The sequence below is a fragment of the Thyridium curvatum genome (assembly GCF_004353045.1).
Source record: "Thyridium curvatum strain D216 chromosome Unknown NODE_83_length_185371_cov_79.390814, whole genome shotgun sequence".
NCBI classification, from domain to species: Eukaryota; Fungi; Ascomycota; class Sordariomycetes; order Thyridiales; family Thyridiaceae; genus Thyridium; species Thyridium curvatum.
In genome coordinates this window covers 130,835-153,191 of record NW_022156838.1, presented here as the reverse complement: position 1 = coordinate 153,191, position 22,357 = coordinate 130,835, and the positions used below count along the sequence as shown (strand labels likewise).

Below are 22,357 nucleotides of genomic sequence, written 5' to 3'. Positions count from 1 at the left end.
CGTTCATATTGCAGTATCGAATCAGCTAATAGAAGAAGGCATCGCATCAATCGAATGACGTCCGTTCAATCTGACCCGGCTCAATGTCGGGCTACTTTGCCCCACGTTGGGCATCAACCGTGCAACCACATCTGGATATGCAGCACAAGTGCTCACTATTTCCCTCAGCACAGAAAGCTCATTCTCAGCCTGACAGCGAAGTCCTCAGCTCGTTGATGCGACTGTGGTCAGCCTGTGTCAGTCGGCGCGTTAGCCTTGAACAGAGTGGTGCTGTGGGCCCTTGAACAACTAACCGTCGTTAGAGCACGAGGCAGATTCACCACGTAGAACCCCTGGGTGGCCTAAGCCATTGTTAGCCACATGTATGCCTTGTTCCCAACCTTGCTCCGGAAGAGGCATAGTACAGTGATATGAAGTAAGGAACTAGGGAATTGATTCTTCAGCCAGTTCTCTAGAACATCTAGGCGCAGACGATATGTAGTGATCGACTCTTGTGGCATTTTTGTGATTTTTGTTCGCGCAGTGTCATCAATACGATGGTTTTGGAACTCAAGTTCACCAAGCACGAAGATCAATACATAGCGGATGGAGGGGAATATTTATGCACCACAGGCGCCTTCAAGAATCGTCTCAGAAGGGACGAATTCCTCAATAATTCTCCGTCAGTCAAGACCGGGTTGGGGAATCGCTTGTTGAGCCTCATCTTGGATGTGGCCACACCCGAACGTTTTGGCTGACAACTCGTGATCAAGACCTCATTTCGATTGCCGCATTAGCCGATTGAATACATGCGCCTTGAGCTCGATACTGGAGCTGTATCTATGAATAAGCACCAATAGACAGGGCTCGATAGCTCAGCCTGATTCCCTTCTGCTTTCACCAGTATGCATTGCAGCCGACGGTGCAACATTACTTTTCATTTTTGGCCATTCACAGCGACAGCGATATGCACGACGGAATGCATGATGTAGCGTCACCTTCCGACCGATTTCATTGTGCAGGTGTGACTGGAACGCATGCAAGGATGGTCATTGAGCAACCTGATTGTGTCAATGGTACCACCTCCACATGGATCGTGGTCCATCGGTGGCCAAATCCTTCGGAGATCTCACGGATGTCAAATGCATTTCGACTGCGAGCTGCACGACGGAGCAACTTGCAATGACTTGAAAGTGTGATTACACATTCGCCAGAAGGCCATCACGCAGGTCAGGCTTGATTGTGATACGGTTAGCGTGTATAGGAATTACCACAATTTGATTAAGCTATATGTCGGGTAGGGCATCATATTCTCGGCTTGCATCCCGACTCTCCTGACGTATCAGATCGTCGAGACGATCAGGCTGAACACCCTCATTCTTCGACCCTTGCACGATTTCATGCCGACCCTGGGGCGGCAGGCTTGCTCAGACTCGCCTTCTTGGGGTTCTTGCTGTCGAACACGTCATCCAGCTCCTCTAGCGTCCAGCCCTTTGTCTCGACGTAGAAGAAGTAGATGAAGATAAACTCGAAGACATCCCAAAACACAAAGAACACGTAGAACCAGTAGCGGATGTCGTGGAGAGCTTTCGGTGCAGCGAAGGTGTTGACAAAGCTAGCGCAGCCGGACGCGATGGCGAAGACCATCATGCCCTTGGCTCTCATATCGTCTAATGGTGGCAAGGAGGTTAGCACTGTCACTGGACGGATTGGAATATGATGTAGGGTGGGAACGAAGAGGTGCATGGGCTGGATGTAACTTACTGGACAGGACCTCGGCGGGGTAAATGGGCTGCATGGGTGTGAAGGAGAAGGCGAAGAATGCACCAAAGATGAAGATGAAGGCAATGCTGGCCGCGCTAGCCTGCGTGCTACCAGTCTGCTCGTACTTGGCTGCAGTGCCGGCAACGATGGCGAGACACACCGACAATCCAGCGCACGATCCCATGAGCATCTTTCGCCGGCCGAACACATCGTGGAAACGAGCGCCGCTTGTAGCGAAGATCCAGCCGACAACGGCGTAGATGGCGTTCATCAACAGAACCAGGTTGGTAGATGTGATGCCCACATTGTTCATCATCATGGGTAGGTAGTAGCTGGCAATGTTGTTCCCGCTGAACTGGCCAAACCAGGCGAATGTGATAACAAGCATCAATCGGTATCGTCGGCCGGAGGAACAGAATAGACCGCGGAGATCAATCGAGTTTCGGAAGGAGATTACGCCGGCAGTTGCGAGAGAGTGCTCAATTTCTTTCATTTCCAAGTCGACAATGGGGTGCTGAGCAAGTGTTAGTGACTTAGTGCGAGGGCTTTGGAGATGCTTCACAAACCTCGGCATCACCATTGGCATGGTACTCCACGATGATGTTTCGAGCCTCCTCATGGCGGCCTTTGCTGACAAGCCTACAACGCTGGTTTAGTATCGTGTTTGGCTGAGAGAATGCTTTAGACTCACCATCGAGGGCTCTCGGGAATGAACAAAACACCGAGACAGACAATACCAGGGCAGAGCATCTGAAGCCAAAGCGGCAGCCGCCATTTGAGGTTGCCTTGAATGTGCAAGTTGGCTCCATAGACGGCAAAGGTGGCAATAATCGACCCCATGTACCAAAGAGTGTTGAAAATGCCGGCGATTGTTCCTCGGTAGAGGGGAGGGGCGATCTCGACGAGGTAGAGTGGTGCGGAGTTGTACGCAATTGTGGCGAAGAAGCTCAGCAGGAACCGACCGCCAATGAAGGTTCCTAGGTTTGGAGCGACGGTAGTGACTACTGTGGCGATGATAACTCCGACGCAGCCGACAAACATCGCAGTTCGACGTCCTCTCCAGTCGGGAATCCAGAGGAACAACGCCGCAACCATTTGGCCGATCTGGAAGATACTAAAGACCAATCCAGTGGAGGTGGCGCCGTCAGGGCCAAGGTTGTAGTACTGCTGGTATTCTGGCAGCGCGTTGATCGATCCCATAAGGGAGCCATCATAACCTACTAGATGTCAGTTTCGAGGCAAAATAATCAACCTCCCCCATTCGAAGACGCGGTATTCCGTACCGTTCATAGTTGAGCAGAAATACACCAAACCGCACATGAGGTACAGCTTCTTATGGCCCGGGCCCCATGGGTCGGGCTTGTGTTCATGGGGGAGCGCGTCAGCGACGATAGGGACCGACGCGTTGACCGCGGCCCCCTGCTCAGTCTTTTCGTTGTGGTGACTTGCTTCGGACATTGTGTTGTCCTTGCTGTTGGGTGTTGACATTTTTGAGTTGGAAGCTTTTAGGATGAGGACTCGGTAGACTGTAATTGACGCGAACAGCCAGCGAGTTGACGTTGTATTATAGACCGCCGCACGCGCAGGTTAAGAAGGCGATCCCGGAGTCTGGGAACAAGTCCAATCATGAGATCACTAGCGTCTTTACCCCTTCCCCAGACTGTCCAGGGTTTCTGGAGCATGCCATGTCTGTCAGTCAAGCTGAAGTGGTCCGAGAGAATGGTTCGGCGTGACAGGTAAGGACTTGTTCTTCAGTGGAGAGGGGCTAGCCAGAGCCTCTTGGCATCAGCCGGGGATTGCCTAATCAGGATCTCCGAGCTCCCGGTCGGGACTCGCTTAGTCCACCAGCCAACTCTGGTCTCGCTCCACCCGCGGTGAACATACGAATCGAGAGACTTCAGGCGGAGTAAACGCCGGGATTCGAATGCATTACGAATTCGTTGAGGCTCTACATGTAGATATCTGATACTTCTCATGTGACCTTGCCTGTTCCAATTTCAAATACAACAGAGAGCTGGTCATGGTCACCTGGGCGTGATTAGACTTTCGTTTCCTTCAACTTCACTCTGACCGTTTGTCAAACTCAACATATCAAGATGGGATCATGCGCAGATGAGAAGCCTGGCAGGTTGGTCGAGGCTCTTAGCTCAGGATGGGAATTCAAGCAGAGCGACAGCGGGGATGACCAATGGCTGCCGGTGGCTCGCGTGCCTAGCGTTGTACATCTTGACCTTCTGGACAATGGCAAGTAAGTGTGAGAGAAGACCGGCCCCTTCTCATCGCGAATCACTGGCTAATGAAGCAAGAATCCCGGATCCCTTTTTGGAGCTCAATGAGCTGGAAACCGACTGGGTTGCTGAAAAGTCATGGACGTATCGCGTCGATTTCTCGACCCCAAAGGCGCCTCGCGGGTGCAAAAGTGTTCTAGTGTTCGAAGGACTGGACACATATGCTGTGAGCATTCCTTCGATTCTTCTTTGAGGAGCAGTCTCAGCGGCTAACGTTACTCCTTGAAGTCCGTGTATCTCAACAATCAGTTGATCTTGACAAGTGAGAACATGTTTTTGAGCCACACTGTAGACGTGACAACCGTCTTGAAACATGATGGCACCAATCACCTCAGCATTGACTTTGATTCGGCTCTTCTCCGTGGCCGGAAGATTCAAAGCCAGCACCCTGAGCACGACTTCATCGCCCATAATGGGGAGTCCAGTCGGCTAGCTGTTAGGAAAGCCCAGTACCATTATGTGAGCAGTCACAAGATACAGGAGCCCAAGCTGTATGAAACTGACAAATTTCTTCCAGGGTTGGGACTGGGGTCCAATACTAATGTGCTGTGGGCCGTGGAAGCCAGTTCGCTTGGAGACATATATGGCCAAGATTGACGATCTTTGGTCGGACATCAAAGTCGATAGTGGACTCGCCTCTGCTTCTGGAAAGGTATTTGCGAGAGTTGACGGGCCCGCAGATCATGTCCAGTTCAAAGTGGCATTTGATGGCCAGATATTGGTTGAAGCGACAGCGGCCGTCGGGGAAGGGGGTGTGGCAAGCGTGGATTTCCATCTTGACAACCCGAAGCTGTGGTATCCTCACAGTTATGGCGCTCAACCTCTTTATGATGTTTCAGCAAGGCCCCTCGATGGCACGACAAATACCGCATTTGATGAGGCTGTGACCAAAAGGGTCGGCTTTCGCAAGGTTGAATTAGTCAGGGATCAAGACAAACACGGGCGGTCCTTCTACTTCAGAGTCAACGGTGTCGACGTTTTCTGCGGCGGATCTTGCTGGATTCCCGCCGATAGCTTCCTGACACGAATTTCTGCAGCCCGGTATCGAGGCTGGCTTCAAATGACGGTTGATGCAGGCCACATCATGACCAGGTGGGTAGCAGTCCCAGGAAAACTAGCCAAGTTGAACGCTAACTCTGGAAATAAAGGGTTTGGGGAGGAGGCATCTACGAAGATGATGCGTTCTATGATATCTGCGATGAGCTGGGCATTCTGGTCTGGCAAGACTTCATGTTCGCCTGTGCTTCATATCCGACATTTCCGTCAATACTGGAGAGTATCCGGGCAGAAGCCAGGTGCAATGTTCAACGACTACGACATCACGCCTCGATAATCATTTACGCGGGCAACAACGAGGACTACCAAGTTCAGGAGCTGCATAAGCTCAAGGTTGACTACGATGATAAGGACCCGGAGTCCTGGCTCAAGTCTGAATTCCCAGCTCGATACATATTCGAGCATCTCCTACCCGGTGTCATGGCAGAGGAGGCGCCTAATGTGCTTTATTGGCCGAGCTCGCCATTCTCTGGAGAAGGAAAACTCTCCTCCGACCCAACCACAGGTGATGTACACGAATGGGATGGTATGTCAAGTTTGTATTCTATACGTATAGTCTCTATAGAACTAACATCAATCTAGTATGGCACGGCAAGCAAGAAAAGTATCAGCTGTACGAGACGATAGGAGGTCGTTTCGTGAGCGAATTTGGCGTTGAGTCTTTGCCCAACATAGAGACCGTCAAATATTTTGCGCCAAATCCGGCCGACCAGCATTCTCACTCTCGCGTGCTCGACTTCCACAACAAGTTTGATGGCCAGGAGCGACGGCTTGCCGGCTATTTCTCGGAGAACTTCAGACCAGTGGGCGACCTAGAGGTAAGAGCTCGTTCCTATCACCGGTCTATTTTACATGCTAACAATGATTGCCCTTTCATAGTCTTACATCCACACCACACAGATTGCTCAGGCCGACGCCATGTCCTACGCTTACTCGGGCTGGCGCAAGCAGTGGGGCCAGGACCGCAGGTGCGGCGGCGCCCTGGTATGGCAGCTCAACGACTGCTGGCCTTGCGCCTCCTGGGCCGTGGTCGACTACTTTCTGCGCAAGAAGCCGGCCTACTACGCCATCGGTCGGGCCCTCGCGCCCGTGGCCGTCGGCGTCCGGCGCGAGATCCACGACTGGTGCGTGCCCCACGATCGCGGCGCGAACAAGGCGCTTAGCTACGACCTCTGGGTCGTCAGCGGCAGAACAGAGGAGGTGCTGGCCGACGTCGAGCTGCGCTTTGTGTCAATCGCTACCGGCAAGGATATCAAGGAGCGGCGGTTCAAGGAGGGCGTCCGCGTAGCGCCGTGTAGCACGACGCCGGTGTTTGAGGGTGTGGTCGAGGCTGGGCTGGAGCCGCATGTCCTCGCGTCGAAGCTTTGGGTCGACGGGGTATGTGTGTCTCGAGATGTCGACTGGCCGCAGCCGCTCAAATATCTATCCTTCGAGGACAGAGGTATCCAAGTCACTTCTCGTGCAGAGAATAGCGAGATTGTGATTAGCGCGGAGAAGCCGGTAAAGGCATTCGTCTTCGAGGAACGCGACGGAGTGAAGCTCAGTGACTCCGCTCTGAGCATCATCCCTGGGGATGAGCAGGTTATCAAGATCACTGGTATGAATGCAGGTGACAAGCCACTCGGTTGGCGGTACCTGGGACAGACCAATTGAGGCCCGAATCGCAAGGCTAGTTGAGGAGAATGGGACGTTTGATATTGTAGAAAACTCAACCCTTAGAGTAAACCAGAGAAACCCAGAATGTAACGCATGAGCAAGAAATTAGAGAACAGTTTCCTATCCTTCGTGAAATATCTTCGGATCATCATCGTCCCTGGGAGCAACAGGCATGAACATGCTCCCGTCCGAAAATTGCGCACCAGCCGTATCATAGAAACCTTGGTCGAACGTGCCGGCAAAATCTAGGCCTCCCATTACATCAGACCAATCATTCGCAAAGAAGGATTGGTCAAAGTTGTTGGGCAACAGGTCTAGAGTAGCAGCAGCAGCCTCCGCTTCCACTGCGGCCTCGCGGCAGCCCCGTTCTGTCCCCCGCAACAGCCGCTCCAGAACACCCTTGGTCTTCTTCCCCACGAGACTCCACATCGCCATGTTCTCGCACAAAGATATCCCCGTCTGAACCTCCGCTCGCCACGTTGCAAATGACGGGTCTTCTGGCGATTCGGTCGCCAATGCCATCAGTGGGATGAGGCATGCTTGGAAGAGGAACCAGACGGCGTTCCATCCGGACATCTTGGTTGGCCGCCATTCGTTCTTGATGCTCTCGATTGATTCCGCCGCCAGTTTCCGGCACTGCGAGACGGCTTTCTGTTCCTCTGCTTCGAGACTGGCGAATGGGATTTGTCTAATCGTCGCATCAAGGACCACCGCTCGATGTAGGAGGATGCGTATGTTCTGATACCGCCAGTTAAATACTGCTCGCACCACCTGCAATGACGAGGGACATGTGTTCGGCGATCGCATGAATGGGGGAAGCTGCTGGTACCAATCTACCAGCATTTTGTCGTAGGCACCGATCTCCTTCCAATCCAGAATTGGAGAGGTCTGGAGCCTCGCCTGGATGTGGCCTACGATGTTGCAAAGCGCGATGTTGTGTATCAACGGAGAGTTGACAGTCGCCTCCAAGGCAGGCGCTTCTCTTCCTGTCTGTTAGATCTGGTTAGCGCTAGTCTTCGCCCTGCTTGCGATCAAGAGCTTACCTGATCATCGACGAGGTTACGAGGAGGCTTGACCTCAAATTTGGCAGCATGGTACGGCCTTCCGAGTGTGGTAGATCCCCACGAGTCTAGCACGTAGTTGCACCACCATGTTCTCCTCCTAATCTCTGTCTCAATCGTTGTTGCATTCATCACATCTCCTGGAAACTCTCTGTGGAGTCCAAGCCCCGACGCTATCCGGTTTGCGGCACCCATGATGGCCGACGCCATATTGGGTCGGTTCCTATAGTGGAGGTACAATCCTCCCATCAGGATGAGTGCCTGCAGCGTCTCCATCTGCCCACTTCCGAAGCTTTCGAGGCCGAGGTGGGCTTGAGCCGCTCGATAGTACATAATATCGTCTTCGGAGTCAGACGTCGACGAGGCAACGCTTCCAAGCGCGAGCACCATGTAGAACAGGGCCATCCACGGAGATCCTCGCCGACTCCGTGTCAGGTATTGAGTCCGGAATGTTGGTTCGTGGACCATTGGTGCGAACACGTGCACATGAGTGAAATAGGCGTCAATAAGTCGTTGGCCTTCGTGATACGAGACCTGGGGCGCCGAATCGATGGGTTGCTGGTGGAAGGTGGGCGACTCCACGGGGCCAGAGTCGGCAAGCTTGGCAGGTCGGGCTTCGTTGTCTTGCAGGATAGATCCAGGAAGAACCTTGACCAGGACTCGAACGACCGCAGCGACGGAGAAGATGCCCAGGAAGGAGGACCGCGAATGGGCCGATAGCGAGAGAGCATTCACGTCATCCGCAGCAGCTTCTTGGAGATTGACATCGCTCTCGTCCCATTCAAACCCTTCTACAGCACCGTTCTCCAGCGTCTGCAGTCGCTGGACAGCTTCGCTGACTGCAGGCGAGGTAGACGGGGTTTGCAGCATCGCCTCCGGGTTCGGGGCCACGTGGGGCGAGCTCTGCGTTGCTCCTTCGGCGTCCGCATTGGCAAGGAGATGGAAGAGGTGGTCGCGGGAGCAGTCCCGGACAGCTGAGATCGGGATCTGGCCGAACAGCTTCTTGAAAATGGCGGCATAGTCTTCCGCATCGCTCGGTGCGGGCGCTCTGGAACTTGCATGTCAGTCCCATGGGACAGTGCATGGCTTGCAATCGCAGGTGGGAAAATTCTTACAGTCTGTCGGTCCGTCGCCGGCGCTCGACATACTGGCATGTCACATGCGCGCTGCGACAGTTGTGGCAGGGCAATTGGCCGTCGCATTTGACTTTGCGACGCTGGCAGTCGGCGCAGGCTCGGGCGACGGCGGGCCGCCTGCGGCCAAGTCGCGTGGCGACCGTCTCTGGGCCCTCGGGCCCTACGAATGTGGTGATCATGGCCGACAGGCCGGCTCGATCATATACTTCTCAGGTCCGGAAGGAAAGAAATGTCATCGTGGGCCAGATCAAGTATGGACACAGGCGTGCCGGAAGCCGATTGTTGGAAGCAAAAGGCTGTCACGGAAACATGCAGCCATTAAATGGCGGATCCCCATAATCACGCATAGCACGCGACGGTTTTCCGTCCAAACAGAGCTCCCTCCAATGCTAACAGATTCAGGGGAGAGACCACGCATATACTGATTAGTGGGTGGCAGGCTCTGTTAGTGCCTCCGCACTCGAGTAACCCCACAGCATCTTTGTGATTGCCTGATGCTCTGAAGTCAATGAAGATCTCGAGAGGGTGACTGACTCCTGGTAGAATGGCGCGGTGCGGTACCTGCAGACACAACTAGGCCCAGCCTGAGGGGAAATGAAGACATAGATGTGACCGAGGAGAGGGGTTAAGGTACGGGATGGCTGATCGCTGCATGCGACTACTGGTCCTCTGAGTAGTTCTAATTCCCCAACTGCAACATTAATGTTCATTCTTTTTGCCCTGATCCTAGTCAATATCTTGGAAGATGGATCAATCAAGACCGTTACTTGCCGCCAAAGTTTCTAGCTAGAGGAAGGAATCTTTTCAAGGAGAACTTCAGCGAGACTTGAGTGAAATCAGGCACCCGCCAGGCCCTGCACAGGATCCCAGACCTCGGCTTGGTAAACCATGCTGGCGGGAAATTGTTCTGGCCAGAAATGTGCTGCGCCGCAAACTAAGTTTGAATCTCGAAAAGCCGATCATGCGCTGCCTTTGCTCGCACGATCCTAAAGATGGACACTTCTATTCAATGCCTCGCTCGTTGGTCTTTATCGCCTGTTGCGGTCATATGCTTCGTATTATCGGAGCTCGGGTCAGCGCTGTAGAAATTTGGCCTCCGTGGGCAAGTTCAACTTGGCCCGTGGAGATTCCCGGGGCTCGGTCGTCAGTGTGGTGCCGGACGGAAACATGCCACTCATGGAGAAGACTGACCGATTTGGTGTAGCTCAGTTCTCCAACTCGGAGATTCGGGGGTTTCCTAAACTGGAAGCTCGACTCTACAAGACGACCCACCCCCTCATTGAGGACAGCCACATGTTTACCTCACTCATATCCGTGGCTCGTGACCCTCGTGATCCTTCGGTTCTCAATCGGGCTTTCTCCCTTTGGACTGCGGGGAAGGGAGTGCCGGACGGGCCGCCGGTGAAGGAGGCGTTGAAGTTTAGCACGAGCATCCCCGGACTCGCCCGTGACTATCACTGACATGTGAGCTCCGAACACTCCTTCTGGCCATGGTTAAAGGCTCATGTCGAGAAGTTGCGTGTATTTATGATCATGTTGGCAGCCACATCCTAGAGATAACTTCCAGGAGAACCTCTATCCCCCGTGCTCAAGTGCCAAATATATCGTATCACAACCCTGTCTGAAATGTCTGTCATCTCACCATCCCGTGCCATCTTGGCTCTTATGCTTGCCGCCGCCGGCTCTGCCGCGTACGTGGAGAAACGCGTTCCCACCTTTTCCGTCAAGTTCTTGGGCAATGTGACTAGCACCAATACCGAGACCATCCGGGATCTTGGCTTTGCCGGCTGCGTTGGAGACGTCTGCATCGGCTCGTACGGCGACACGCTGATCTGCGGCGACGGCTCCGCCAAGGACCGGTACTACCAGACTCCGCCTTGCGTCCTGCTCCACGCCAACTCGGCAGCGTACGCCACCAAGGATCCGACCAAGATCACTGATGTGAAGCTGGATTCCAGGGGCCTGCCGGAGATGTTCTGTGGGTACTTCCCCGGTGAAATCAAGCCGGGTCAGAGCGAGTCACAGTACGGGATGGGTATCACGAATGTGATTGCTATGCCCAACTCGAAAACAAAAGGAATCTTGTACTTTCTGAAGAACTTCAGACCTGATACCGTCCACGATGACATTGTGGGCGGCGGCATTGCCATTGTCGACGTCTCGGGGCCCTACCCGACCTGCCAACGTACCGCAGAGTAAGCTTGGGATCCTCCGTACCTTCACTTCCGCTCAAAGACTGAAATCATTAGCCACTGGTGGGACGCCCACAAGGAACCCAACTGGGGCGACAAGAGCTCCGCTCTGGGTCCGGATGGATACGTCTACGTCTTTGGCGGCGCCAACACAACCCTCTTCTACGACGGCATCTACGTCGCCCGGGTCCCGCACGGGTCCCAGCAGGATTTGAGCAAGTACGAGTACTGGAACGGCAAGGCCTACACCTCAGCACGAATCTACAATCCTAGTCAGAAAGAGGCTGTGCTGCTGTCAGGCTCGACTGGACAGGGCCAGCTCATGTGGAACCCGCACCTTCAGCAGTACCTGTACCTCTACACCTGTGAGTAATCAACACTGCAGCGTGCTTGGGGCCACTGATCTGATACAAAAATAGCGTACGCCTATGTTGTTGGCCGCACGGCTCCCAAGCCAGAAGGTCCCTGGAGTGATCAGTTCACTCTATACAACGCTCCAGGCTTCCCTTTCATCTACAGCCCGACCCAGCAAGCGCAATATGATCTGTCCGGGAAGTCTGTGGTTATTAGCTACACCGCTTACCCCAACATTCTTCAGGCTATCAAAGTGGTATGTGGACCAATAGCTCCCAGCTGCATTCTTCTTTGGGCGCTAACTTCGGTGGTAGACTTTTGCATAAATGACAATAGACATCACCAACTTGGTAATCCCAACTTGGTAATCATTGAATATGGCCATAAAGCCTGAAAGATTTGATTACCTTTTTCTGTCCAAAAGATGGTTGGTGGGAAAATTGCCAAATATGAGTCTAAGGAGAATGTTTGCGTCCTTACCACTGATAAGGATACTGTCGGGAGAACTGAATCAAAATGCTTCATGTTCACCGGGCCCAGACGGACTCTGGTTGTTCTCTTCTACTTCTTGCCTGAGTTTCGAAATCTACGTAACTATTAAACGGATCGAATCACAAGCCAGAGACGCATCGCCACTCTACATCCTTTACGGATAAGCCATTCCATAGATCTGATACTTCGCTGATCTTCGACTCGCTGAATAGTATCACATTGTGTCCATTTTGTAGAATCAAATATGCAAGCAGACTAGTAAAGACACCAACGCAGGCGAGCTGAAATGAATCAGGGCTGCCCTCAAGGCAACTCTGACAATAGCTTGAAGAGCATGCAATATACTCTAATCTACCCCCCGACGGATATTGACTTTCTAGTCTTTTTACTTCCATATCATATGATCAATGTTGACCCAACATGGTTGTTGCGTTCGACCATAGTATCCCTAAACTGATTCGTTGAGCCAGGCAGCAAACCGTCATCATTGGTCAGGTTGCAATCACGTGTCTGAAGCCCAACCAAAGTAGGTTGGGCATCAATTGATCACAAGGCTGTTGGATATGTCATGCCAATGCGTTCCTCTCACGTTCGTCTTTCCTCGTTGTTTAGGATAGCAAAGTCATCACTGCTATTATGTGGCTCATCAACGCCTCCACTCTTGAGCTCGAGGAGTTCATCGGAACCGAGATACCCAAGTATGCCATCCTATCACACACATGGGAGGAGCAAGAGGTGTCCTTCAAGGACATGCGTTCACGCAGGAAACGAGAAGCAAAGAAGGGCTTTGCGAAAATCAAGAAGACCTGCAGACTCGCTTTGAAAGACGGCCTGCAATACGCCTGGGTCGACACCTGCTGCATCGACAAGAGGAGCAGCGCAGAGCTTTCCGAAGCGATCAACTCCATGTTCATGTGGTACCAGGAGTCGGAGATATGCTATGCGTTTCTGTCAGATCTTCAGCCGACGTCGTCGCTAGAAGATGACTTTGCCAGTCGCCGCCGATGGTTCTCCAGAGGGTGGACTTTGCAGGAGCTTATCGCGCCTGCAAAGCTGTACTTTTATGACTCTGGCTGGAAGAACCGCGGTTCCAAGATGCGACTGGCGGAGAAGATAGCAACCATCACAAGGATAGACATATCGGTCCTCGAGCACACAACCGACCTTACTTGCTTGCCAGTGGCAGAGAAGATGAGCTGGGCAGCTCACAGGCGGACAACGCGGCCAGAGGACCTTGCATATTGTCTGCTTGGAATCTTCAACATCAACATGCCCTTGTTATACGGCGAAGGGCCAAGGGCTTTTATTCGGCTGCAAGAGGAGATCATCAAGACCAGCAATGACTTGTCTATTTTCGCATGGACAGCACCGCTACCCGCAGCTCAGGACAATGAGCCCCCGGATGAGATAGTGTGCAGCGGCGTACTTGCGACATCCCCATCTTATTTCGGCCATGGCCCGGAGAGGGCAATACGCGGTCGCTGTCAATACCACCACCAGCCAATCTCTGTTACAAGCATGGGCGTCGCGGTCGACAACAACCACATTTGGATTCGATACGATCCAGTGCAAGCAGAGCTTTACCTTGGAGTGTTTATCGGCTGTTTCGACGAACATGGCAAGCGTCTATTAACCAAGCTCCGGAGATTTCACATCAATCAGTATGTCCGAGCATCTCCGCACCTACTCATTCGCAATTGCGGAACCCCACAACCCATGAAGACGAACCTTCAATGGAAGTGGAGTCAGATGAAGCAAACCCAGTACCTTGCCACACAATTATCTGGATCCAAGGGTACGGAGATTGGTTTATTGACGCTGTCCGACGTGATGAATCGATGGGGGAGTGTTGTTCGATTCCGATACTCGCCTCGCGAGCTAACGATTCTCACAGCAGAACCTTATGGTAGGTGGGACGAGGGAAGTTGTACACTCGTGGATTATTATCCTAATACCTGGGGGCTCCTAAGCTTCGCTCTGAATGCCGATGAAATACTGGGAGAAGAGTACCCGCTGGAAGGTTCGGCACACTTCGCACTCTTTGTACACAGCTGGGAGGAACTGGGAATCCCCAAGGCCCAATTTAGGCTGATTAGTCACCCGGTGTTGACTGCTCTCGCCAGCAGCGGTTTCACAGATAAGAATTCGCCAGACGCGATGCTCCACGAGATGGACAGACAGGGTATACAACCGGACTCGAAGATAGTATTGGAGAGCTTCCGCCCCGGGCGAGTGTCCGTGACGGTACGCATGAAGGTTGTGTCCGATACGGAATTGCGGCGATTACCCTACTGGGAATTTGAGATCACCCGCCGTGTGTTATTGTGAGAATACCTTGGATAGACTGCAACGGAGGACTATTGAGTTTTCTTGTCAAATAGGGTATATGAAATGCATCACATGTTTACTGATAAAGATAGGATTGCTTTTTGATTACGAGAAAGCTCGTCTCAGACCATTCAGACTGTCTAGCGGTAAATCAGAGACCTTGTGGTGCGTCTGATTGACAACGAAAACCTCAAAGTTGTCCCAGGGTTCAAGATGCAGACTTGACAGCCGCAGCGGCAAGGTCAGCAAGAGCCTCACGACGTTTGTACTTTCCATCCTCGATTACACCTGTAATAGATGACAGCATTAGTACTTTGTAAATCCGGACGATGAGGGTAACAGGGGGGAAGGAGACGGTCGAGGCATACCGGCATCGGCATCGCTGGAGAAGAAGCCGGACCACTGGACAAAAGTGTGGTTCTCGTGCTGGCCCGAGGTGATGGGGAAGAGACGAATGGTGCTCAGGGAGGACGAGTAGCTGAGGTTCGGCTCGGCGGTGATGACGGAGTACGTGATGTAGTGGTTGATAGTCTGCAGCGCGGCGCGTTAGTCTCAGCTCATGTGATGCCTGCTGCTGGGCTTGTGATCCCCAATGAGAGAAGAGGAAGAGTGACGTGAGGGGCACTGACCGAGTGCTCTTCCTGCTTGACTTCGAGGACGGTGCCATCCTTGAAGGACCACTTGATAATGTCGGTGTCGGGAGAGGTGCCCTTGACGAACTCGCTCTTGTTGAGCTTGGACCAGAACTTGGAGAAGTCCTCGAGCTTGACGAGGTGCCAGACATGGGCGAGGGGCGCCTCGACGACGATGGACTCGACGACCGAGGTGGCGGTGGGGATACGAGTAGAGGGGTCCATTATGTAAGAGTCCTGTCTCTAGATATGTGGTCTGTCGGCTTTGCTATACTGGTGCTTGGCGAGAGATGGAGCCTGCTGTCAGATTGTTTGTGTTGGGGATGGGATTTGTCGAGGCAGAATGGGATGATTCTAGCTCTAGCTTTCTGCTCGTAGTGGCAAGTGGGGGTGGCCAGGCGGCGATGACGTCGACTTGATGCGCACCTTGTCGAGCTCATTACCCTTTTGGGCGACAAGACGCAGGGTTAGGGTTGACAATGACCTTGAAACCCCTGGCCTCCTCAATCACGAGAAACGATCAATCACTGTGCCATCGTGAGACAAATGCAGTTCTCTCACGTGTAGGTGTCTGTGTGAAATAGTGTTTTGTTTTTGGAGAGCTCTCATCTTACATCTTAGGGGTGGTGGGCTCCAGAGGCATGTGTGATTACTGCAAAAAACCCTTGTCTTTGCAGGAGCAGGAAGTCAAGAGGAAGATTCTACAGAGGACCAGGACTGCCCCAGGGGCTTAGAGAGAGCTTTTGAGTAATCTTGTCTCGCTCTGAGCTCGGCTATTCTGATGCCAGCTTTAGGTGCCGTGTCGATCTGAAGATGTTATTAGCTTTGCTCCTTCAAAGCCCTGGCACACCTCAGAGATGTATTGCTCTGTCAATATGGCTACGTAGACATGATTACCATTTCGGAGCCGTTGAATGGCTCCGCTTGGACAGCCGCTGTTCCTCTCTGATCCCGTTCCCGGGAGAGGCGAGCGCATATGCCCCTCTTTTCCAGCTTGAGCCGCTCCCAGGGGATCATCACTCTTAGCGCATCATGACCTCGACGATTTGTCTCAGGTACGGCCTGCCCGCTCTTCGCAACACACATTCATACCACGTATTTATACGGACTTGGTCGTTCGCAACCACTTACCCCGCCTGCCACAATTTAAGGTCTGTAATCCCACAATGCTGATTGAATGGATCTGAAACGCATTACTACTAGTGGAGCTAAATCCTCATGGGTTGCATTTCCTTACATCAATGACGCGCCCCATCTGTCATTTTTGTGTAAGTCCTGAGCAATACCTAACTTGTTGCTAGGTCCCGGGCGTTTTACTCCGGACCTGTGATCGTCGGACAGTTTATAAGCTCCCATGTTGTGCCGTGCTGCTGCTGTGCTCATGTTTACTTTTCCAGTGCTGTCACCCACGCATTTGTTTCTCAAGCAATTGCTCCTCAGCAGTCCCTCACATTGGTGACAACCTCATATTAGCGTACTCAATGGCATCGAAATTGACTGATACCTTCAAGTCTGCCCAAGCCGCCGTCATGAGCTCCTCCCAAGGCGCCAAGCTCGCTGATCTTCAGCGTGACATGAAGGAGCCCACCGACAAGACGACTCTCACCTCTGACTTTGGTGTCCCACAGACAAACAACGATGACTGGCTCAAGGTGTACAGCGAGGACAAGCAGGGGCCCTTTTTGATGGAAGACAATTTCGGCCGTGAAAAGGTATGCATAATCTATCTTCGCCATGCTAGTCGTCTGTCCTGACCAATATCTCCCCCAAGATTCACCGCTTCGACCATGAGCGCATCCCCGAGCGGGTAGTTCATGCCCGGGGTGCCGGCGCATTCGGTCGATTCACTCTGCACACCAGCATTGAGGACCTCACTTACGCTCCCATCCTCACGGACACATCACGCGAGACCCCTGTCTTTGTGCGTTTCTCCACTGTCCTCGGCTCACGAGGCAGTGCCGACACCGTTCGTGATGTCCGAGGCTTCGCAGTCAAGATGTACACCCAAGAAGGCAACTGGGACATCGTTGGGAACGACATCCCCGTATTTTTCATCCAAGACGCAATTAAATTCCCTGATATGGTGCACGCGGCGAAGCCTGAGCCGCACAATGAGGTGAGACTATGTGCACGCCCTTCTTCCTGATACTGCTATGTATGCTAACTTAAAAGAAAGGTGCCACAAGCACAATCTGCACACAACAACTTCTGGGACTTCCAGTTCCTCCATCCCGAAGCCACCCACATGTTCATGTGGGCCATGTCTGACCGCGGTATCCCGCGCTCTTTCCGCATGATGCAGGGGTTCGGAGTGAACACCTTCACACTGGTCAACTCCAAGAAGGAGCGCTCCTTTGTCAAGTTCCACTTCACCCCAGAGCTCGGCGTGCACTCGCTCGTCTGGGATGAGGCCTTAAAACTTGCAGGCCAGGACCCTGACTTTCACCGCAAGGACCTCGAGGAGGCCATCGAGAACGGAGCCTTCCCAAAGTGGAAGTTCGGAGTGCAAGTCATCCCCGAGGCCAAGGAGCACGACTTTGACTTTGACATACTCGACGCCACCAAGGTGTGGCCCGAGGACCTGGTCCCGGTCAAGTACATCGGCGAGCTCGAGCTCAACCGCATGCCCGACGAGTACTTCCCGCAGACGGAGCAGGTCGCCTTCTGCACCGCCCACGTGCCTCCCGGCATCGGCTTCTCCGACGACCCCCTGCTGCAGGGCCGCAACTTCTCCTACTTCGACACCCAGCTGAGCCGCCTGGGCGTCAACTGGCAGGAGCTGCCCATCAACCGGCCCGTCTGCCCCGTCATGAACTTCAACCGCGACGGCGCCATGCGCCACGCCATCCACAAGGGCACGACCAACTACTGGCCCAACCGCTTCTCCAAGGTCCCGCCCGCGCCCGAGGACAGCAAGACGTCGTACGTCGACTACGAGGAGAAGGTCGCGGGCATCAAGAAGCGCGCCCGCAGCGCCAAGTTCCGGGAGCACGTCGCGCAGGCGCAGCTCTTCTTCAACAGCCTCTCGCCCCAGGAGAGGTCGCACCTGACCAGCGCGCTGGCCTTTGAGCTCGACCACTGCGACGACGAGGTCGTCTACGAGCGCATGGCGCAGCGCCTCGCCGAGATCGACCTGGGCCTCGCGCAGAGCGTCGCCGAGATGGTCGGCGCCACCGTGCCCGACAAGGCCGGGCGGCCGAACCACGGCCGCAGGGCGCCGAACCTGTCGCAGATGGACCTGCTGCCGGCCAAGCCCACCATCGCCACGCGCCGCGTCGCCATCCTGATCGCCGACGGCTTCGACTCAGTCTCGTACACCGCCGTCCGCGGCGCGATCGGCGCGCTGCAGGGGACCCCGATGGTCATCGCGCCGAGGCGTTCGGCCATCAAGCCCGCCGGCGGCGGCGCCAGCGTCAAGCCCGACCACCACCTCGAGGGCTTCCGTAGCACTATGGTGGACGCTATTTTCATCCCCGGTGGCGAGCAGTCCATCAAGGCGCTAAGCAGCAACGGCCGCGCCTTGCACTGGGTGCGCGAGGCCTTTGGGCACCTCAAGGCCATCGGCGCGACGGGTGAGGCGGTCTCGTTTGTGCGTACGGCCGTCTCGCTGCCCGCGGTCGAGGTCTCGAGCTCCGAGGAGGCGGTTGAGTCGTACGGCGTGGTGACACTCGGCAATCCCAACACGGACAGCTTGTCAAAGGTGGTGGATATTGTCAAGAACGGCAAGAAATTTACGGATAAGTTCTTCCACGCGATCGCGATGCATAGGAACTGGGATCGCGAGCTGCAGGGGTTGAGCACGCAGGTTGCTTACTAAACTGCAGTGGTGAGGGAGGAGAAGACATGCGTGCACTTGTGTAATGGAGTTGACCCCGTGGAACGGGTCGGCCTGCTGGTAACGGTTCTAAGACTATTTGCGTCTAGGAGAGCAATTGGCCTTGCAAACTGGACGTAAATCAATCGGAGGATCAATAATCGTCGACCTCATTTCATCTTATCTCCATGAATGAAAATAGTAGTGACTTCACAGTCAGAGGGGACAAGGTCAAGGCTGTCGTTGGACTGGGGCAACCAGGTCACGTATCGTTAGAGCGAGTTGAATGTCTTTGTCACTTGGAAAGATGTATCCAGATGCTCACCAGTAGTGGCAAATGTCGACTTCACATCAAACCGATGTCCAACCCTGGATCGATCGTTGGGTGGTGTCGGACTTCACAACAGGTTCCTATCACCGGAACAAGCGACCAGATCTCCATCCTTCCATCTCTGCTAATCGTGCTTCTTTCAATTCTGCTATAGGAATACCTGATTAGCCGCAATACTGTACTCGGCAGGATCATTCCGTAATGCATGCATGCTTGGTCCGGGGCTATCTACTCCATTCACGCCAGGCGGGTCCGAACTGGGCGACACCAGAAATTGCCCCACAGATAGGCGTTCCGCCGGACTCCGTGCTCTCCGAAAGCCCGTGCTTCATGTACGGAGTACTGACTAAGGTACAACGAGTAATTCATGTGCATTGCTTGCGCCGGAAGCCTTCAAACCCAACAAGGTTGCCGATAGTTCATCGCGGTGGATGCACCAAGATAATCCCGAAGTGATATCGTCGGGAGTCGTGGTTACGCGGCTTTTACAGCTACGGCTGCTCACAAGGCTTACACAAAGATCCCTGACAATTGTACCTAGTCCTTACCCTCTTAGTATCTGCCCTTATCAAAATTGCGTCCGCCAGACAAGAGATAGGCTGGTCTCCCCCCTAGCTCTTGTGCGGAAATGATGCCACTGGGCTGTGAATAGAGTAAACTTACCTTAAGGATGAAGTGTCCAACTTTTCCTCGTACCTGTGGAACTATTCGCGCGGCTGGATACACACATCAATTGCGTGGGCAACATACAACCTCTCTTAGGACTTAGGAACTGGAAAGATAACAGTATCTCATGTCTGTAGAATGAGAATGAGTTTAACTAAGAGACTGACATCTACCTCACATAATCACTAATCTCGAATGTCTCCTATGTAATTCAATTCTTATCTCCTCTCCGCGATGCAAAGGTTGCATCAACATGATCATGCATGTTGTACCTGTCCAAGAAGTCAGCGCTTGAATAATCCACACATGTTCGAAATGCTTGCAACCTACAGATTCATCTCCTCAATTGTGAGCTTGCTCTCCTCGTCTGAGACGTTGTACACCGGGAGTTTCGTATTACTGGAGAACCCTGCATTGTTATAAATTAGCCTTCGGTCTAAACATATGGTGGTGCAGTGTAGAGTTACCGATTCGCTCGTTGATGTTCTCCCTAGCCCTCGCAGATGCAGCTTGGACTTTTGTAGCTCTAGGCTTGCGGACCTGCTCATAGACTTCGAGAGCCTCGCGGATATCGCCCTGGAAGTGCTTTTTACTAAACACAAGTCCGAGGGCAGCCGCATCTTCGATTGCCTGGCATGCGCCCTGGCTTTGGTCTGGCATCATCTGGTCTAGAGTTAGATGCAAACACCAGTCTCTGGGTAGGAAAACGTACAGGATGGGCAGCATCTCCCATTATACATGCCAGGCCTTTCTGCCAGAGTGGGTACGGCTCATGAATCCAGAGGCGCCACGGCCGGACTTCATAGCCAATCTCGAGATGTTTAAAGACTTGCCGGTCCAGATCAGGGTAGGGAGCCAACAGCTCCTCGACAGTGGCCTCTTGGTCCCAAGTCTGTGCGGTCAAATCGCCCGCCTCTCGAGGGAAAAAGCAGTAGTACGATAAGAGCCGCCCACCATTGCACGGCGATAGCACAATCTTGTAATGGGTGTTGTAGCCACCCCAATACTCAATCGCGCTGTTCTTAGAATAGTCGACCAGCCCCAGCTTGACAGCCTTGTCGGTATCAACGTTGGCGTGAAGACATGTGCAAGTAGCGGGCCGCCGGTTGGGCGTGACGCCCAAGGCAACCCGAACAGCTGACCCGATGCCATCAGCCCCGATGATAAGGTCATGAGTTACCTTGTTGCCATTGGTGAAGGTAATCTCTCCAGTTTCAAGGTCAATCTCCTGGGCCTAGGTGGGCTGGTCAGTAATGATACACACACTCCATTTGACCGAAGAGTCATGGCGCGAGTTACCTTATGGTTGACCACAAGCTTCGCTGGTTTCCCTTCACCGCTCTCCGAGAGCGCACTATCCATAAGCATGCGGTGCATATACTGTCGGTGGAACATGTTGTATACCTATTCGTGGGTCAGACAACGTGCCCCTGGAACAACGTTCATACCTTAACAAGAATATCCTACATATCCCCATTTCTCTTTGTAATCTGACAAGTCGTACACGTTTATAGCCTCGCCAGTCTTCCAGTCGCGACTGATCAAGTTCCGAAGGATAACGGGATCGCCGAGCGCGATATTGACACCCCATTCCTCAAGCCAACGGGTTCCGTTCGCGGCACAAGAAATGGAAGCTCCAACCTCGCCAGCAAAGTCTGCGCGCTCATAGATTGTTACTCTGTGGCCCTGGCGGCGCAGGGCTGTGGCAGTAGCTTGGCCTCCTATGCCGCCTCCGATAACAGCCACGTCTAGTTCCCGCCAGCTGGTTTGAGACGGCATGATGCGTTGTGTACTGAGGCTGTGTTCGTAGTATCGAGTATCTGAGACTATACTCTCTCCATGTGCAGCGCAGTCTTTCAAAATATATATCATTCAATATGTAGTGCACATGTGTATTGTTGATTTTGGCGAACGGGTATTCCGAGCTATTCTGGCAGCATCCCGACCCGCCCGCCCCCGGCTCCCCGATACATCCTCGGCCCAGTGACTACCATGGAAATGCCGGATCCAGTCTTGTGGCATTTCCGACCCTAAAGCACTCCATTCCTATTGAGAGACCAATCAGGAATTAGGGAATTATGTCGAACAGACACATGGTACGCTCAATACATCCTCAGGACCTACCGATATTCACAGTGGCTCTTTCTTTACCAACAATCACCCAGCATTAGCCTGCGGCAATTCACCAATACAGATCTTCCCGTAATGCTGAGAATGGGCTCTTGCACACTATTCTAGAAAAGGAATGTCATCATGATGGGAATTCGGGCAGGTTTGTGAAGCAGCTGTGGCTTGACTACCAGCTCTCCAGAGGTCTAGATTCTCAAAACGCTAACTTCTTTCAGGCTTTTGGGGCAGTGGGGCAGGTCACAACACCTTGTTCCAGGGACCGAAATAGGAATCTGAGTCTCGAAGAACAGCATTCTGTTCGCATAGAGGCATACGAGTCATCTTTGCACGAATTTCAACTAGTCCCGGTGTGTTGGATAGGTTTATCATTGGAAGGCTGGTTGCTTCTTTACGTGTTGAACCCACGCGTGACGTGAATATGTGCAACAATCCGGTAGTGCTGGGCAGCCGGATTCCGGGGCCGGGACTCGCCTGTGAG

At 53.2% G+C, this 22,357-nt stretch overlaps 7 protein-coding genes across 7 annotated transcripts; 3 read left to right on the top strand and 4 right to left on the bottom strand.

Annotated features, from left to right (window-relative positions):
• Nucleotides 1-1,377: 1,377 nt before the first annotated feature.
• Nucleotides 1,378-3,231, bottom strand: E0L32_010407 (uncharacterized protein; the record flags this gene model as incomplete). The annotated part of the gene is made up of 5 exons (XM_031133022.1): nucleotides 1,378-1,679; nucleotides 1,744-2,257; nucleotides 2,310-2,382; nucleotides 2,435-2,960; nucleotides 3,027-3,231. 5 exons carry the CDS (start codon nucleotides 3,229-3,231, stop codon nucleotides 1,378-1,380), a joined length of 1,620 nt encoding a protein of 539 aa, XP_030989663.1.
• Nucleotides 3,232-3,839: 608 nt separating this feature from the next.
• E0L32_010406 (uncharacterized protein) lies at nucleotides 3,840-6,740 on the top strand (the record flags this gene model as incomplete). The annotated part of the gene is made up of 7 exons (XM_031133021.1): nucleotides 3,840-3,991; nucleotides 4,050-4,197; nucleotides 4,260-4,490; nucleotides 4,549-5,123; nucleotides 5,180-5,613; nucleotides 5,670-5,905; nucleotides 5,967-6,740. 7 exons carry the CDS (start codon nucleotides 3,840-3,842, stop codon nucleotides 6,738-6,740), a joined length of 2,550 nt encoding a protein of 849 aa, XP_030989662.1.
• A 123-nt stretch (nucleotides 6,741-6,863) lies between these two features.
• On the bottom strand, nucleotides 6,864-9,119 carry E0L32_010405 (uncharacterized protein; the record flags this gene model as incomplete). The annotated part of the gene is made up of 3 exons (XM_031133020.1): nucleotides 6,864-7,733; nucleotides 7,787-8,852; nucleotides 8,953-9,119. The coding sequence occupies 3 exons, from the start codon at nucleotides 9,117-9,119 to the stop codon at nucleotides 6,864-6,866; spliced, it is 2,103 nt and encodes a 700-aa protein (XP_030989661.1).
• A 1,447-nt stretch (nucleotides 9,120-10,566) lies between these two features.
• Nucleotides 10,567-14,306, top strand: E0L32_010404 (uncharacterized protein; the record flags this gene model as incomplete). Its single annotated transcript, XM_031133019.1, has 4 exons — nucleotides 10,567-11,135; nucleotides 11,190-11,497; nucleotides 11,552-11,742; nucleotides 12,591-14,306. 4 exons carry the CDS (start codon nucleotides 10,567-10,569, stop codon nucleotides 14,304-14,306), a joined length of 2,784 nt encoding a protein of 927 aa, XP_030989660.1.
• A 208-nt stretch (nucleotides 14,307-14,514) lies between these two features.
• Nucleotides 14,515-15,163, bottom strand: E0L32_010403 (uncharacterized protein; the record flags this gene model as incomplete). Its single annotated transcript, XM_031133017.1, has 3 exons — nucleotides 14,515-14,594; nucleotides 14,675-14,837; nucleotides 14,936-15,163. 3 exons carry the CDS (start codon nucleotides 15,161-15,163, stop codon nucleotides 14,515-14,517), a joined length of 471 nt encoding a protein of 156 aa, XP_030989659.1.
• Nucleotides 15,164-16,467: 1,304 nt separating this feature from the next.
• On the top strand, nucleotides 16,468-18,755 carry E0L32_010402 (uncharacterized protein; the record flags this gene model as incomplete). Its single annotated transcript, XM_031133016.1, has 3 exons — nucleotides 16,468-16,650; nucleotides 16,710-17,054; nucleotides 17,115-18,755. 3 exons carry the CDS (start codon nucleotides 16,468-16,470, stop codon nucleotides 18,753-18,755), a joined length of 2,169 nt encoding a protein of 722 aa, XP_030989658.1.
• A 1,320-nt stretch (nucleotides 18,756-20,075) lies between these two features.
• On the bottom strand, nucleotides 20,076-21,528 carry E0L32_010401 (uncharacterized protein; the record flags this gene model as incomplete). Its single annotated transcript, XM_031133015.1, has 5 exons — nucleotides 20,076-20,158; nucleotides 20,217-20,412; nucleotides 20,462-20,983; nucleotides 21,049-21,153; nucleotides 21,217-21,528. 5 exons carry the CDS (start codon nucleotides 21,526-21,528, stop codon nucleotides 20,076-20,078), a joined length of 1,218 nt encoding a protein of 405 aa, XP_030989657.1.
• Between the last annotated feature and the right edge of the window lie 829 nt (nucleotides 21,529-22,357).